Below are 16,058 nucleotides of genomic sequence, written 5' to 3'. Positions count from 1 at the left end.
CTACACTGTCTCACTGTCTCATTTAATGCTCATGGTAAGCCTGCGAGATAAGAATGACGTTTACACTGGGCCGGGGGTTTAGTTCAGTGGCATAGATGCCTGCCTGGCAAGTGTGAGGTTGTGAGTTTGATCCCCAATTTAAAAAAAAAATGACATTTACTCCATTTTCAAGTGAGAACATTGAAGTGCCAAGAGATGAGAAACTTTCTTAAGATCACACGAGTAAAGTGGGATTTAAAAGTGACTTAAAATTTACTTTGTTGCCAACCAGTACAATCAGACAGTCACTTGCTCTGTAAAGCTTCAGTTTTCTCAGGCAAAATTATTCATGCTCACTCATCTGAGTTTCACAGTATTTGGATAACGGTTATAACATAGCACAAGATACATAGTGCTTTTGTTTTTTTTTGAGATGAGGTCTTGCTGTATAGTTCAGCCTGGCCTTGACCTCATTATGTAGCCCAGGATAGCATCAAACCTGTGGCAATCCTCTTGCCTCAGCCTCCTGAGTGCTGGAATTACAGGTGTGCACTGCCATGATATATAGTTTTAAGTATGATAACCCAAAAAGGGAACTATACATTATACCTTCTATCTGTGATTTCTTGCAAAGTCCCTAACACATAAGTGTTACATGAATATCGAAAGTGATACATGAATATCTAAAACGCCTTTGGCTCTACCTAGTATATGTAAACTGAGGCCAATATAGTGACCCGGGTCTTACTGGTCCTTACATTCAGACACCTCCTGAGCAATTATTGTGTGCTGGTGACTGCAGGAAATGGAAAGATGAAGAAGCTATACATTCCTCAAAAACATTCAGTGTGGCAGGGGGAAGGCTACCACCAACACACCTTCCAAGCAGTATACTAAATTCAGCTGAACGTGGTGGTGCATAGCTGTAATCCCAGCGTGGGGAGGCTGAGATAGGAGGATCACAAATTAGAGCTCAGTCTAAGTAGCTTAGTGATTTCGTAAGATCCTGCTTCCCCTTCAAAAGAAAAACAAAAACAAAGCAAAAGTGAAAGGGGCTGAGAATGTAATCAGTGCAGTTTCCTGGAGAAGGTCAAGTCACAGGGCGGTTTCAATGTGCTATGTAGAAGTACAAGGAAGCCTCCCCATGAATCAAGACAGGAATGATGTGTTCCTGTAACTCCAAGAAGGCCAGGGATGGACATTACATGGTAGATATGGAAATTAAAAATGGAGCTGCCACGTGATCCAGCACTCTACTGGATATACATCTGCAGGAAATGGGTGCGGGTGTCTGCAGCCTCACGTCCACTGCAGCACTGTGCACAGTCAGGACATGGAGGCAAACTTCATGTTGTCAGTGGATGACTAGATAAAGGAATGTAGGACACATTCGTGGTGGGATACTATTCAGCCATAAAAGGAAGGCAAGTCTGTAATTTGTGATGATAGAGATAAATCCAGAGAATATAATGTTAAGTGAAATAAGGTACCCAAAGGCAAGCACCACATGATCTCACTGAGACACAAAATCTAAAACACTTTGAACTCATAGAAATGGAGAGTAGAGTCGTGGTTACCACCTGCTGAGGGAAGGATTTTGGTGGGGAAATGGTGGTCAAAGGATACAAAATTTCAGGTGGATAGGAAAAATAATGTCAAGAGATCTATTGTACAACATAGTAAATAACAATATATTTTGAAAATTACTGAAACAACAAATTTTAAATGTTCTCAGAAAAATAAGCATATGAATTAATGTATGTATTAATTTGCTCAATTGAGTTATTTATCATCTATCTATCTATCTATCGATCTATCTATCTATCTATCTATCTACATATCATCTTTTGATATATTTCAAGACACATTGGCTGGATGTGTTGATACACAGGATGACATGTTCAAAACCAGCTGGGGCAACTTAGCAAGGCCTTCAACATAAGTGAAAAGGACTCAACATAAGTGAAACGCAACTCAGTGACAAAGCACCCCTGAATTCAGTGTACAATATGGCAAAAGAAAGGGGAGTTGATGGGAGGGAAGGGGGTTAGGGAAGAGAAGAGAAAGAAGAAGGAAAGGAAAGGAAAGGAAAGGGGCTAGAGATGGATGTAGCCCAATAGTAGAGCACTTGCCTAGAATGTGCAAGACTCAGTTCACCCCCAGCACTGCAAACCAAACAATACTTAAAAACATCATGCTGAAGCTACTGTTAGAAGTTCTGGTGTGTGATGGTACAGTAGGATGACCACAGATATAAAAAACGTTCCTACATTTCAAAGCTACAAGGAAAAATTTTGAAACTTTTCATCATAAAGAAATGATGTTTGAAGATACAGATATATTTAACTTGATTTAAACATTACCAACGTATACTTGTATTGAAATGCCATATAGAACCCCATCAATATGTACAATATTATATTTTCAGTTTTTGCTTAAAGATTAGTTTAACAACAAATTTAAAAATCATGTTGTACATGACTAATATATACAATTTGTAAGAAGATGGTGGCATAGGAGAAGAATTGAGTCAAACAAATAAATATTTGAAAAATGTTCAGCATCACTGGTCATTCGAGAGATGCAAATTAAAACAAAACTGAGATTCCATTTCACCCCAGAAAGGATAGCTAATATCAAGAAAGCAACCAATAACAAATACTAGAAGGAAACTGGGGGAAAGGAACCCTTCTCCACTGTTAATGGAGAAAGACTGTAGACTAGAATAAGCACTGTGGAAATCAGTGTGCAGAATCCTCAAAAAGCTAGGATTAAAGGTCCTATTCCACCCTTCTGGGCATCTTCCCAGAAGAGTTAAAAATGTCTTACCAAAGCTGTATATGCTCACCCATGTTCATAGCAACAAAATTTGTAAGCCAAATCTTGGAAACAACCTAAATGTCCATCAACCAAGGAATGGATTAAAAACATGGAGTACTACTCAAGCATAAAGAAGGATAAATTTGAGACTTTTATATGTAAATGTCTCAAATCATAAGAGATCATAGTCATAAGTGAAATAAATCAGACTCACACATATAAACATCATAATGCCTCCCTGGTATGAGAAACTGAAAGAGTCATTAAGGTTTAAAATGTGCAATAAATATTGTGAAATGGGAAGAAATTGCTCAAAAGGAAAAAGAAACTAGGATGGGTGAAAGAGGAAAAGACAGTAGGGAAAAGAGAGGAAATGCAAGTTGGTTATTATACTATTAGTGTCTTAATTCATTAAGAGGGAAGGTTTGTGCTAATATCAATTGGAGAAATTATTATTCCCATATCATGTACCTTGAGCAACTACTTTAAAGATAACAGCATGTAATGTATTAACGATTGTTATTCTCCTGTTACTTTGTTATGAAATTTTGTTTTACCCTTTTTCCATAAAATGAACAATAGGAAGTGTTCTCCTTAGGAAGACTTGAAATATCCCCGAATGGCTTGGGGTCTTTGATCACCCAAAGCCAGGGAGCTGCAGTGGGCCATGATGATGGCTCTGGGCTGCAGTCAGGCACAGTGTGGTTGGTGGGTGGCTAGGGCATGGGGTACAGGGACTCTCCCTTAGTGCTGGGAACAGATTTTGTATGCAAAATGCATTTTATTTGACTGTAGAATTCATTTGCTCAATTACCTATTTAATTAACTCAATTTGAAACAATTGCACTTTTTTTTCTTTTGCCCTAGTTTGTTTGGCTTTTATTTTGCTGGTGTGGATTTTTATGTAATTTGACAGTCTGCATTCTCAGCACCAGGAATATTTGCCAACAGAACTGGCATTTCTGGTATTTTTTTCAAAACCACGATATTTTGCTCTGTGACATATGTTTCTTTTAAGCTAAATAACTTTCAAACCTTTCAACTGCCAGAGAGAAATTAAATGTCTCAAATTTGTCAGACCCTGGGGGGAACTTAGACTACAGCACTGGAGTCAGTGGGTGAAGGGAGGCCACCTCCCTTCCGCAACAGCAAAATGATCCAAGGGACATTCCTGTGCAGATTTTAAGAAAAGCCTCCACTCTGACGTGTTTTCTCTGAGATGAGACTGCCAACAGCACTGTTTATAGTTTTCTGGGTTATAAAATGAGTCGACTTAATTTTCCCCCTGCAGTTCCCTAAATGCTCATCTAAATAGGTGCATCAGTTTTAGGACTTTGTGATAAATACGTTTGCAATAAAGAGGTTCTTTACAGCAGGAATCAGGAGCATTTCATGCATTAATTTCAGTGTTTTCTTTGAAACCCTGGCACAGAATGTTTCAAGTCACTAAAGAACAATTGGCCCACCCACAGCGTGCAACTGAGGAAGTGACACTATGTTTTTTACCCAGAGAAACAGTGTGGCACATGGTGCTGCAAGTGCTTTTATTTTATTTTATTTTTATTTTTATTTTTGGTGAGGAAATAGAATGTTTTCCAAACTGTGGAATCTCTACCAATTAAATCAGTGTAATAGGTCCTAAACCGAAATAGAACAATAGGAATCCACTAGGCTTTTTAAACAAATATCAAAGTGTATCACAGAGTAATGTAGTTAAATATATGCCCACATGCTCGTACATGATGAGGCTATTAAAAAAGTGTCTTCTCAGGGTTGCAGCCACTGAAGTTTAGGATTCAAACCTGAGATCACTGCTAGTAAATAGTCAGGATAGGGCACAGAGACTTAATGGATGTCTTTTATTAATATGTTGGCGAATCATTTTTAGAAAGTTATTTGTTTTTCCAAAAGGCTTGTTTAGATCTCTGTATATCAATGAATGTCTGACCTTTCACTTTCTGGTAGGCTATGCTACAGAAGTATCGTTAGAGACCATCCAAGGTACTCTTTCCAAATGAAAGGGGACAGCTTTTCCTCTCCTCTGCTGGTGCTGAACAGTTTCCACATCCACGAAATGGGTGTAGAAGACTGGGATACGGCAGTTGTCCTTCATACTCAAGGCCTGGGCTTGATCTCCAGCACCCTTCCTCCTCCCAAAGGAATAGAGTCTTGCTTTCAGGTTATAACTAGGCTGGAATAAAGTGCGAGTCCTGCAGATGATGCAGGAAGACCAAATATAGAAGCTACTACAAAATTTTAATTTTATCATCTCACATGAACTAATTCGATTCCAAAATAACTTTTCTTAGCTGGCTAAGACCTTTGACTTCTATTCTCTAAGCTAGAAAGTTTCAAATGGATATATTAGATTCTACCATTTGGTCTAATAATTACTCAGACCTTTAATAAATATATCAGTAGCTACCAAACCAGACACTTTCCCCTTCTTTCTTGTTTATTTAGTGCTATTTCTTCAGCGTTGAATCCTCAGAGTCCTCTTCGGTGTTTCATTATGTCAAATTCCACTTCCCATTTCTCTGCTGTCTGTCCACACTTTTGTGATATGTACAGAATGACCCTGACATCCAGATTATATTCTTCAGTGTCTTACCTGATTTTCCTAGGCTATTTCTCCTCTTGCACTTCAACCTGAAGTTCAAGATTTTCTAAGAATTGTTTTGACCTTGTGATGCTCTTACAAGGAACCAAGGAGCCTTTAATTTATCTAAAAATTTTAGATAAATTAAAAATAGCTTCCATAGGATTTGTACCATATTTTATCACAGACATAATGGCTTTAAGGTCCATTATCTTTTGACCTTCACAATAATGTCCATTTCATAAATGAAGAAACAGAGGTTCAGACAAATAACTTGCTCATGCTTTTCACACCTGGAAGTGTTTGAAGACACACACGTGACTCTTGTCTTCATTCAGTGAGGTTCAGTACCTTGAAACTCCATGATCAGATCTTCGAGTTCCTTAAAGAGTTTCCCCAACTTTGACTCCAACTGTTCTTCCTTTGATCTCCAGTTATTCTTCTATTGCTGCCAAACTCATTGGCTCCATCTAAATGGTTTTATTTTTTTCCCATCTGTAATTCATGGTTTTCTCTGTGTACCTAAAATGTTTTGCCATCTCAGCTCCTCTCCAAACACCACCTCAGTGACCTATTTTTTTCTTTTTCTTTTTCTTTTTTTGTATGTTTGTGGTATATAATGATTACATTTATCCTGGGGAGTTAGTTGATACATGTACATATATCTTTTAGTTTCTTTTTTTCTCAGCCTATTGTTAATCAACTTTGGTTCACTTTCCAATACAGGTTTGAACCTTTTGTTATTGTTTTTTGTTGTGCTGTGGATTGAAGCCTGGGTCTTGCACATACTAGGCACATGCTCTGCCATAAATTGTACTGCCAGATTCATACTTTTATATTTTAAAGTTTTATTTATTTTTACTTATTCTCTATATCCTCTCAAATAGAGGATTGTTTAGGTAACTAACAGTGTCTTATTTTTTTTCCATGTTCTCTCTTGTACTTAATATTTTTGTCACATACATAAAGCTCAAATATTAGATTTATAATTAAAATCTGGCACCTACAGACTAATAGTCACACAGTACTTCATAATATAATTCAGTGAGTGTTACCAGGTTTGAAACTATTCATTTTGATTCTTATCTTTGGAATGAATGTTTCCAAAACTGGTGCTCTACGAAAGTGAATATAATCAACTAGTTATATACCAAACACCATTAACTACCACCAGCAAGCAAGAAGAACTAGTTCAGGAATTCTGAAGTGTATCAAAAGAACTAATTCTTGTTGTGTAGGCACTAATTCTTGTTGTGTAAGCACTGCAGCTCAGAGGTAAACCCAGGAATGCTGAAGATTTACAGTACACAAAACATCTTCAGACATTTCTGAGCCTCCACTGAAATAGTAGTTAGGCCAGGAAAATGTTATCTAAGTATCATACAAAAAAACCCACCAGGCTATTAAAGGTTAAATAGGCTCATAACATCTCAGAGCCAAGAAATAGAAAAGCCAGGATTTGAACACAGTCATTTCTAATGTACGTTTTCAAATTCTTATTATATAAAATACTAGCTTAGGTTCTGGGAGGCAGGAGACAGAAATGGGCAAGGTGTATTTTTTGCTCTTAAGAAGCTTATAAGAGGGTAGGAAATGTAGCTCAGTGTAGAACATGAGGTCTTGAGTCAACCTCCAGCACTAGAAAAACAAAGAAATGAACAGGTTACAAAACAGCTTATAGTGTGTAGGAGAAAGAAACATTTATTAATTCATGAACTGAGACTCTTAATTTTTACAGTCTCGGGGACTGGGAAGACAGGTGGGATAAATGTCCTCCCCCAGGGTGACAGACTATGCAACTGTACAAAATCAGGCTTATTACAAATTGCAGTAAGGGAAGGAGAGATTTCGCACTTCAGTCTCATCAGGGATGCAGCAGCAAAGGGTCTATAGAAAACGAGGCTTGGAAGGAAACTTTAAAAGGAATGGGTTTTCTTCGGGGGAACCAGATGGACCATAGATTTGTGATGGAGGAATAGCTTCAGAAAAGGCAGAAGGCGTCTGAGGAAATACTTGAAAGGCAGAGATCAGCCAGACTGTTGGAGCCTTTTAAGCTAAGTGTGATGTTGACCTTGTCTGATGGAAGCCGCTGATATAGTTTTGAACTGTGACAGTATTAGATACACATTTCTAATATAAAACACGAAACACAAGTCATGTCATTTGAGGTATAAATAATGTTGAAGGAATTGGAGAAAGCTGATTGAAATGAGTCTTCCTCCTGTCTGTATTTTTATTTGATTTAAAGATAGGTAAGAGGTAAACAGAACATTCTCCTGGACTTGGTAACCACATCCCACTCCTTTTGCAACTCTTTCCTAGTCACAGGAAACTGGTATTTCCAGTGTCTTTTGAATCTTTTCACATTTTCTTTGCATCTAGAAAAAATATATAGAAAACATTTCAAAAATGTATTGCCTTTTCTTACTAAAAAGCAGCATGCTCACATGATACTTTGCCTCAATCCAGGGGATCTTTCCAGTTTCATCCTCTTCAAGTACTTTTTAAATTTCTTACATTTTTTCCCTAGCTGCAGCAGATTCCATTATGTGAACGTTCTATAAGTTATTTAACCTGTTCCCTGCAGAGGGACAGCTGCTTTGTTTTTATCTTTTTTACTCAAAACAATGCTGCATGAAGATACAGTCACAGCTGTCATGTCACGTGCGTGCGTGTAATTCTTTTTGTGGGATTTGGAATTCGCAGGCTGGGTGGATATGCATTTGGAGGGTGGGTAGGTACTGCCCTCCTTAAGGGTTTCTGATTTGTTTATTTCCCACAGTGGGAGTCTTTGGAAAGCAGGAATTTTATCTTATTTATCTGTATTTCCTTAGCCATTGGAATTACTTAATATATGGTTGTTAAATTAATTCTTACCCAAAGGCACACTTGGAGTACAGCTGAAGGTCAAATTCCTCTTATTACTGCTAATGAGATCTAGTGGGCTCCCCACAGTCCTTCCAAAACATATGGCAAGGGGGATAAAATAAAAACTCAATGCACTGTGCTCTCCTACATCTTAGAGAGCCAGCGAACACATTCATCCTTAGAAAAAAATATATGTTTATGACTAAACTTTACGTATAAGTTTCACCAACTCTTCTTTATCAAAGAGAAAAGAATATTTACACAATATTCTTATTTGCTATTAACATCTGAAAAAAAATAGCCATGTTAATATTTTAAAGAATTCTGGCTTCCTTCTTTTGTACCTAGGAAAGACTGAATCGTGCTGGATCCTGGTGACTGTTCAGGTTAGTCAGGGTCGGGCCTTGGAATGGATGAATATTTCTCACTACATTTGGCCTATTATGTACACAGTTCGGCACAGATATGAATACAAAGACTTTCCAAAGCCTTTCCTGGACAATCTTACTAATCTTCTAAATTGACCTAAACCTTATGTGTTCCTTGTAAGTGGCTTATAGTTTATTGCTTTCAGAACACATTTAAGAAGAAGAGGGCATTAAAAGAGGGCTTTAAACAAATCCAGTCTTTGCCAACAAGTTAGCTTTCCTTTCTCAAAAAGTACTTGTTTCAACATGCAGCACTGTAAGGACACAGTTTTACCTTCTCTTCCGTATCCATAATTTGTACAGTGCATTCTGTGTGAAAAAGTAAACAGAAATCCTTGGCTCTTTAACTTCTATTCCAGCCAATGCCTTTGGTTAATTCTTGACTTTGGATCTAGTCCACCAGGTGGCTGGGTCTCTCTGAGGTCATTCACATCAGCAACAAACACATCACGCTTCACACAGTTTCCCTAGCATCCTAGGAAATCATCAGACTGAGCAGTGTGCATTATTTTCTACCCTCAAAATGAAGCTGACATCAGCTCAACATGGACCAATCATACCTTCAGTTAATGTTAGGGAAGCAGCGGCATTTTGGTGGAAAAAAGAGATGCAGGTACCTTTGTCCTCTATGGTTGACAGCCTTCATGAAGGTCACAGCCATACTAATCCTCAGGGTCTTCCTTAATTGTTAAGTGAGGACATGGAAATCTTATTTAGATCAATATTTTTAGCAGCCTTGACAACCGAAACATGATTTAGTGACCCATAGTTGATATTTGTGGAAATCTCCCGAAAGTAAATTAGCTCACAGATGGAAATATAGTTGTGAAATGAATAATTGAAAAATATGTATTATTGAGGAGAGAATTAGAAACAATGAAGCCTAGTGATGATAAAGCAATGGCTTACATCTTTCTTTCTCTCTTTCTTTCTTTCTCTCTTTCTTTCTCTCTCTCTCTTTCTTTCTTTCTTTCTTTCTTTTTCTTTTTTTTTCTTTCTTTCATTTGGCACAGAGATCGAACTCACGACCTTGTGCTTGTCAGGCAGACTCTTGAGCCGCTGAGCTAAATCCCCAGCAATGGCAGGACTTCTTAAGCTGGGTGCAGGGACAGATTTGGGTGGTCCATGATCCCCTAACTTTGCATGGAAAATTCTGTTCGTTTACACATTTGTGTATTTGCCCAATAAGTTTCACTCCTGAGATCTCCGAAAGAGTTGGAAACCTATCCCAAATTGAAGACAAAGTCACCGAATTCAGCTAAGTTACTGTTCAGATAATGGACCTGTTTGGATCATTCTTCTCTTCTCATCTCTCATTTTTTCTCTCAACAGAATCTTTTGGCAGAAGATATTGGGAGCAAATTCTAAATTCTTGATTGTTACCCTTTTAGTTTCTAAAAATTCTTTCTGTGCCTTTAAACAGCTTTCCTTGATTGTCTCTGAATTATTTTGTGAGCTTTTGACATTGCAAAGATATTTTATGTGTTGCTTGCCCTTAAATCTGCATTCCTTATTTCATTTGAAGACTTGACTGAAAACTAAATAGAAATTTTCCAAATGGCTTCTTTCAGAAGCAGTTATTCTGCTGTTTTTAAGTTTTTCTGACTTTAATTTCTGTATATTTTTCTACACTTGATTAACATTCTTCAGTCACCAAACTTCTAATTTAATATGCTGGAAGGATTTAGAATGTAGGAATATTATTATTGGAATTATAATTATTTGTAGCCAACAGAATTACTTATCATCTGACGGATTCTAACTTTCCCATGTTAATGCAAAGGTAGGGTCTGTCCCAGCTCGAGCAGTCTGGCCTCACCGCTGGCTTTGACTGGTCACCACCATGAACAAGTGACCTCAGCACTCTTCAGCCCCACATAAGAACCCTAAAAAGTCACCTTCAGAAAGATTTGCCTTTACCTGCTAACACCCTTCCTTGGAGGCTTTATCCTTGGTGCTTACTCGCTTCTTGTAGAATAATCTGCCATTGTCTGCCATTGTTTTTTTTTTTTTTTTTTTTTTAACTATGTCGTCAAGTTTTTAGAAGGTTATGTAACCAAATCAAAAAGTAACAGAAACTGGACAAAGTCACATTTTATAGATGAATAACTTGAGTTTGGTTTGAACTAAAGTATTTGGGAGTCTGTACCCCTTTTCAGCTGTAACTTGGTAGGGTATTGTCATCCGCCAGTTTTAAAACACATTATAGACTTTGTAAGTTTGCTTCAAAATGAGCAAAGAAAGCTGTTTTTAATGATAAAATATTGCTACAGATGTGGGATCTTTGGTAAGATTTTTAAAAATGTGATTTAAAGATAATTTCCACTTGCTGAGTGCTCCATTTACTCCTTCCTCTCTGTAACTCAGCTAATCAGGCGCCACCATCACAGGTGACAAACGAGGTCTTTTTTAAATCTGAGGCTGGGTCACCACACTTGTGATTTTCTTTTTGAAGCTTATATTAAAAGCAAACTTCATACTCTCAATCAATTCTGAGAATCTGGGTCTGGAAAAAATCCCCTCGATCAAAATTTTTTCTACCCTTCCTTCCTTCCTTCCTGCCTTTTTTCTTCCCTTCCTTTCTTCCTTCCCTTCCTCTTTCTTTCCTTCCCTTCCCCTCCCTTCTGTCCTTTTTGCTTAGTACCCATACCCTGGAAACTTGACTAAATTCTTCTTCAAATATGTGGAATGAAAATAAATAGGATTACAAAGGAAATAAACTTTTAGAGATACAGTTATCAGAATGCTTTTAAAGTATGTAATAATTGGTATGCTGCTTTATTAAAGCACTAAAGTCCAGTGTAGCCCGACATGGTGACACATGCCTGAAATCTTAACTGTTTGGGCAGCTGAGTAGGTGGATCGCATGTTTCAAATGAGGCTGGCAAACTTAGCAAGGCCTTGTCTCAAAAATAAGTAAATGAATAAATAAAAAGAAAAAGAACTGGGGACATAGCTCACTGGTAGTGCCCATAGGTCTGATCCACAGTACTACTAAGAGGGAAGAAGAAAAGAAAGAAAAAAGCTTAATGTGTAATATCTAACTCCAACTTCAAAATACAGAAAACATTAATAACCTTTTAAAGTATCTGTAAGTATCCTTAAAAAAGGATATAGTGATATTGAATTTGTTGGTCACAGGTACCACTTACACCAACCCCTGTGATTTGCTTACTACATTCAAAAGGAAAAGAAATGTTATATTTCACTTTGAGGAAATAAATAGAAATAGACTCTATTTTTTTCTTTATAGACACAAGAAACCTGGATGCTAGGAATAAAAATCCCCTTGTGGGCCTTCTCCCGGCTTTTGGAGAGGGACTTTATTTCCCTTTTTCTTTCTGAAGCGTAAGAGAGGCTCCACTTACCTTCCAGGGTCTCGCACTGGACCAGGTTGACGTAGTCCTGCGGGGTCAGGAGGCTGGCCTTGCACCCTCGCACCAGGCCCTCCAGGTAGCCATGGTCCACGTTGAAGTGCAGGTCTGCGCTCTCCAGCATGGTGAAGACGCTGTGACTCTGGCTGCACAGCTTCAGAGTCGAGGTCAGCCCCGTCAACCTGCACCAGTCTGGAAAAAGTGCTGGGGCGAACAATCAGCTGATCTTCAGGGTTTCTGTGACTAGTTTCTCCCGGCTTTTTGTGGCTTTCAAAACAGTGTGTTCAGACCAGTTTTTCTGGCAAGAATGAATCAGCCAGATGATCCAAGTAAAACCAGGGTACAAATCACTACTGGGAGGAAAGCAGGAGGGAGGGGGCCAGGACCCTGCTTGAAACACCAGCCCCTTGTGGTTTTGCTATTGGGAGCTTCCAACAGCTGAACATTTTGGAAACATTCCCATTTTCACCTGAGCCTTCAAATTACATTTACACCAAATTTTTGGGGACTATCAATATGAACAAAGAAGGCTTTGGTCAAAATAACAATATTAGGCTATGTAAATACATCAAAAATAAGCAGTTAGGAGAAACCTGAGAAGTCAATTTACAGCACAATCTATTTGTAAAACAAATGGTTAATAAAGTCCTAAAATTGCCAAGAGCTAGTACCTATCTCCTACCCATCTAGGGACAGAGCCTTATAATTCTGTAGTAAGAATTCAGCGCCTTTGCAAAATGTGACTGTGTGTAATACACTCTTCATTTTCTTATTTTTTCAATTTGAGTCTCCTGATTACTCTGAGATTGGTATAAGCAGAGACAATTTTAGTACTAAAGTCACAGATAAGGAATCAGCTTTCAGAAGCTGTGAAGTAGCTCTGCTCAAAGAGTTGATAATACAGCGCATACTTAATAAAGCAGGGCTTACTTGTTGAGTTTCACGCTCCGAAAAGAAATGCTTGTTCTCCTAACATACTTACCTCTAAAATTGCATTGAATACTTGAACACAATTAACAAAAATAGTATTTCACAAGATTGAGTCAAATCCTTTAATTGGAGTAAACTATTAGGCTCTGTTCAGGCTCTGTCTCTGAGTTTTCAAACTACTTGGGAGTATAAAAGATGGGCTTAATATACATTCTGTTTTCGTTATTGCAAGTCACAGTGATTCAAACAGCCTCACAGAGTGCCTGACTTAGAAAATGTTTAATTCATAGTAGCAACTCTTATTTATATGTTATTATCCATGCCTCCCCCTAAGAACTCTACTGTCCTCAAACATCCTTGGTATGTTTTGTGTTGAATCATTGAGGTTATTTATCATTTTCATCAATGTAAAATAATAACTCTATCTTAAAGGAAGGAAGAAAATAACTTATTTTATTGCCCTAGTCCGGCAAAAGTTGCCCTAAATGAACCATTCCACCAAGCAAAGGCTTACAGGAACTTTATAGTAACAGAAGAAAGCATAAATCAACAAATTTACCAGTTACATTGACAGGCACATCAGGTAGGTGGGCTCTATACAGGAAGGTGGGAAGATCTTTTCCATAGTATCAAATGTTATTTTATAACATTGTTAACTTTAGAGCTGCTGGAGGCTGGACTCAATGGTACTTGCCAAGATTTTTGCTTAGTAGTCACAAGAATGTTTGGTCAGATAAAGAGGTTGGTAATAGTTATTTAAAGAGACTAAAGGTAGTTCAAGGTAATTTTGGTTTTTTATCTACAATATCCCATCACTCCACAATCCCAATGACAATTCAAAACAGTTTGCAGGATTTGCAGTACAGATATAACTTCCTCAGAAAATTTTAGTTCACCTTTTGATAAGTCTAAACACGATTGTATATCAACTGCCTAGATAGTTCAAATATAACTTATAATTAAATAAATTAGAAAAACAAACATCTTTTCCTAGTTATTTAATTATATTTTACTGTTAAGTATGTATTTGAGGTTATTCTGTCCATTATTATTTGTATGGAAGAGTTTTTCCATTTTGCTTTGTTGATGATGCTAGGTATTGAACCTAGGCCTCACATACGCTGGACAAGTCCTCTAGGGTTGAGCTACAATCCAGGTCTGTATGATAGATAGTCTAGTAACAGTGCACTATCTTGTATCTCCTCTTGGTCACTAAGACAGAAATATTTTCACACTGTGAAAATATTCAAATGCAAAAAAAAAAATCTAGGGCTTGATTTATTGTTTGATTGATTGCTGAATCAAAAAAATGATGGGGAAAATGTTGACAAAGCAAATTTAAAATATGTAGAGTCTCTAGCCATTAATATTGTGGGCTGCAAAATTGTTAAAGAAATATGCTTTCAGTATTTAAAATTTTTGTTGAATCAGCAAAGAAGTCATTCATATTATGCAGAGCAAGTGAAATTCTGACTTAGGTCTGCATTGTTCCACTTTCCTGTCATTCATTAATATAAATAAATATAATGCCATTCACATGGTAAGTATTCTTATAAATCAGTCGCAACCATGGGTTGGTTAGAGATTAAAGAGCAGGACAACTGTAAATGGATGCAGTGAGTTCCCCTCTTGGTGAGGTGAAGCCAGTGAGTACAAACAGAAGACAAAGAGCCCAGAGAGATTTATTACTGGAAGCAAGAGGGCACCGGAGTCATTTGCAAAACAATGCTCTCCTCAACAAAGAAAGTAGTAGTAGGCATTTTATTGGGGAAACTTATACATATTCACATAAGAAAGTTTGTCAGGCAGACACGGTCCTGTGTATGCTCCTTTTGACACTTCATAAACCACATGTTCAAAAATAAAAGGTGACCAGGTATATAGCACAGCAGCACAGGTGTCAGCTTAGCAAACCCAAGGTCCTGAGTTTCATTCCCCGTACCAAAACAAACAAACAAACAAACAGTAGGTCACCAAAATGAACAAGGCAGAGTGACCTGGTGAGCTTGACTATTTCCTCCTTAGCTTCTCCAATGAGTCTGAGCTGAAACAGAAAACAGCTTTGAAGGCCCTGTCAGTCTTTTAAAGAGGCAGGAGCACCCCTCCCACCAGCCAGAGAAATTTGACCCTAAAGCCGCTCTTTCTGCTGGGCAGCTGCCACAACAACAACAAAGCAATTGGAGCACATGGTGTGAAATTGCCTAACCACGTGGAGTCTACAATCAGGAGTATTATTTTATTATCATTCGTATCTTGGATGATAAATGATTTTTATGTTAATAAAATTTATAATAAACATACACATTTTTGAGAGCCAGTTGCTAAACACTTACACGACTAGATCATCTCAATTTTTCTTCTAGATAGTCTTTGTCATTGTTCTTGTGTGAGTGGGTGTAAAATAAGTTTTCAATTTGTCACATCTTTTATTTATTTATTTATAAGCTAATAGGAGCTTTTATATTTTCAATTTAAGCTTGTTTCTTTTATAAAATCTTACATTATGGAAAGTTTCTGTTATTTACAAAAGCAGAGAAACTAATATAAATGCTTGTTATTCATTTTCATTTTCAGAAATGGCAAATTTTAATAAAGCTTGTTTTTCGTATATCCTTTGTCATTCTGGACTGTCGATGCATATAGCAGACATCATGTAATTCTATTTTTAAATACTCAATATCTATCTCTGTAAGATAAGGATTGGTTTTTTGCTGTCTTTTTTCTTTCTTTCTTTTTTTTTTTGGTTCCAGAGGATCAAACTCATGGCCTTGCACTTGCCACACAGGCACTTTAGCCACTGAGCTAAATCCCCAGCTCTTAAGAATTGTTTTTTAAAACACTATAATCATAGGACACCTTCATTTTAACAGAAGTTCCATAATGTTCATATGAACAATCATGTATATAGATAAGCCATGTAACTTTCTTAATCAAATAGAGCATAAGCAGCCGTGTGCTCCCTGCGCGACTCCAGCTGGCACTGAGGAATGCTATGCTGCCCTGGGACCTTGGCCTGCACCCACCAGAAGCCCGGACCCAGGACATCTGCAGTCCCCTTGA

At 37.6% G+C, this 16,058-nt stretch overlaps 1 protein-coding gene across 4 annotated transcripts in view; it reads right to left on the bottom strand.

The window, feature by feature from the left end:
• Positions 1-12,341, bottom strand: part of Atp6v0d2 (ATPase H+ transporting V0 subunit d2) — a 52,156-nt gene extending 39,815 nt beyond the window's left edge. Inside the window, exon 1 of one of the 4 annotated variants that reach the window (XM_013144158.3) lies at positions 12,063-12,341. In XM_013144158.3, coding sequence (XP_012999612.1) covers positions 12,063-12,192 — 130 coding nt within the window. In that variant the 5' untranslated portion in view covers positions 12,193-12,341. The remainder of the gene's footprint in view (positions 1-12,062) is intronic. The other 3 variants (XM_013144157.3, XM_023561745.2, XM_003480001.4) reach the window with 3 other exon arrangements.
• Between the last annotated feature and the right edge of the window lie 3,717 nt (positions 12,342-16,058).

Source organism: Cavia porcellus, unplaced genomic scaffold, assembly GCF_034190915.1.
Source record: "Cavia porcellus strain 051 isolate PalLab524CR breed Dunkin Hartley unplaced genomic scaffold, mCavPor4.1 scaffold_10, whole genome shotgun sequence".
Classification (NCBI taxonomy): domain Eukaryota; kingdom Metazoa; phylum Chordata; class Mammalia; order Rodentia; family Caviidae; genus Cavia; species Cavia porcellus.
This window is presented reverse-complemented; position numbering and strand designations above follow the sequence as displayed.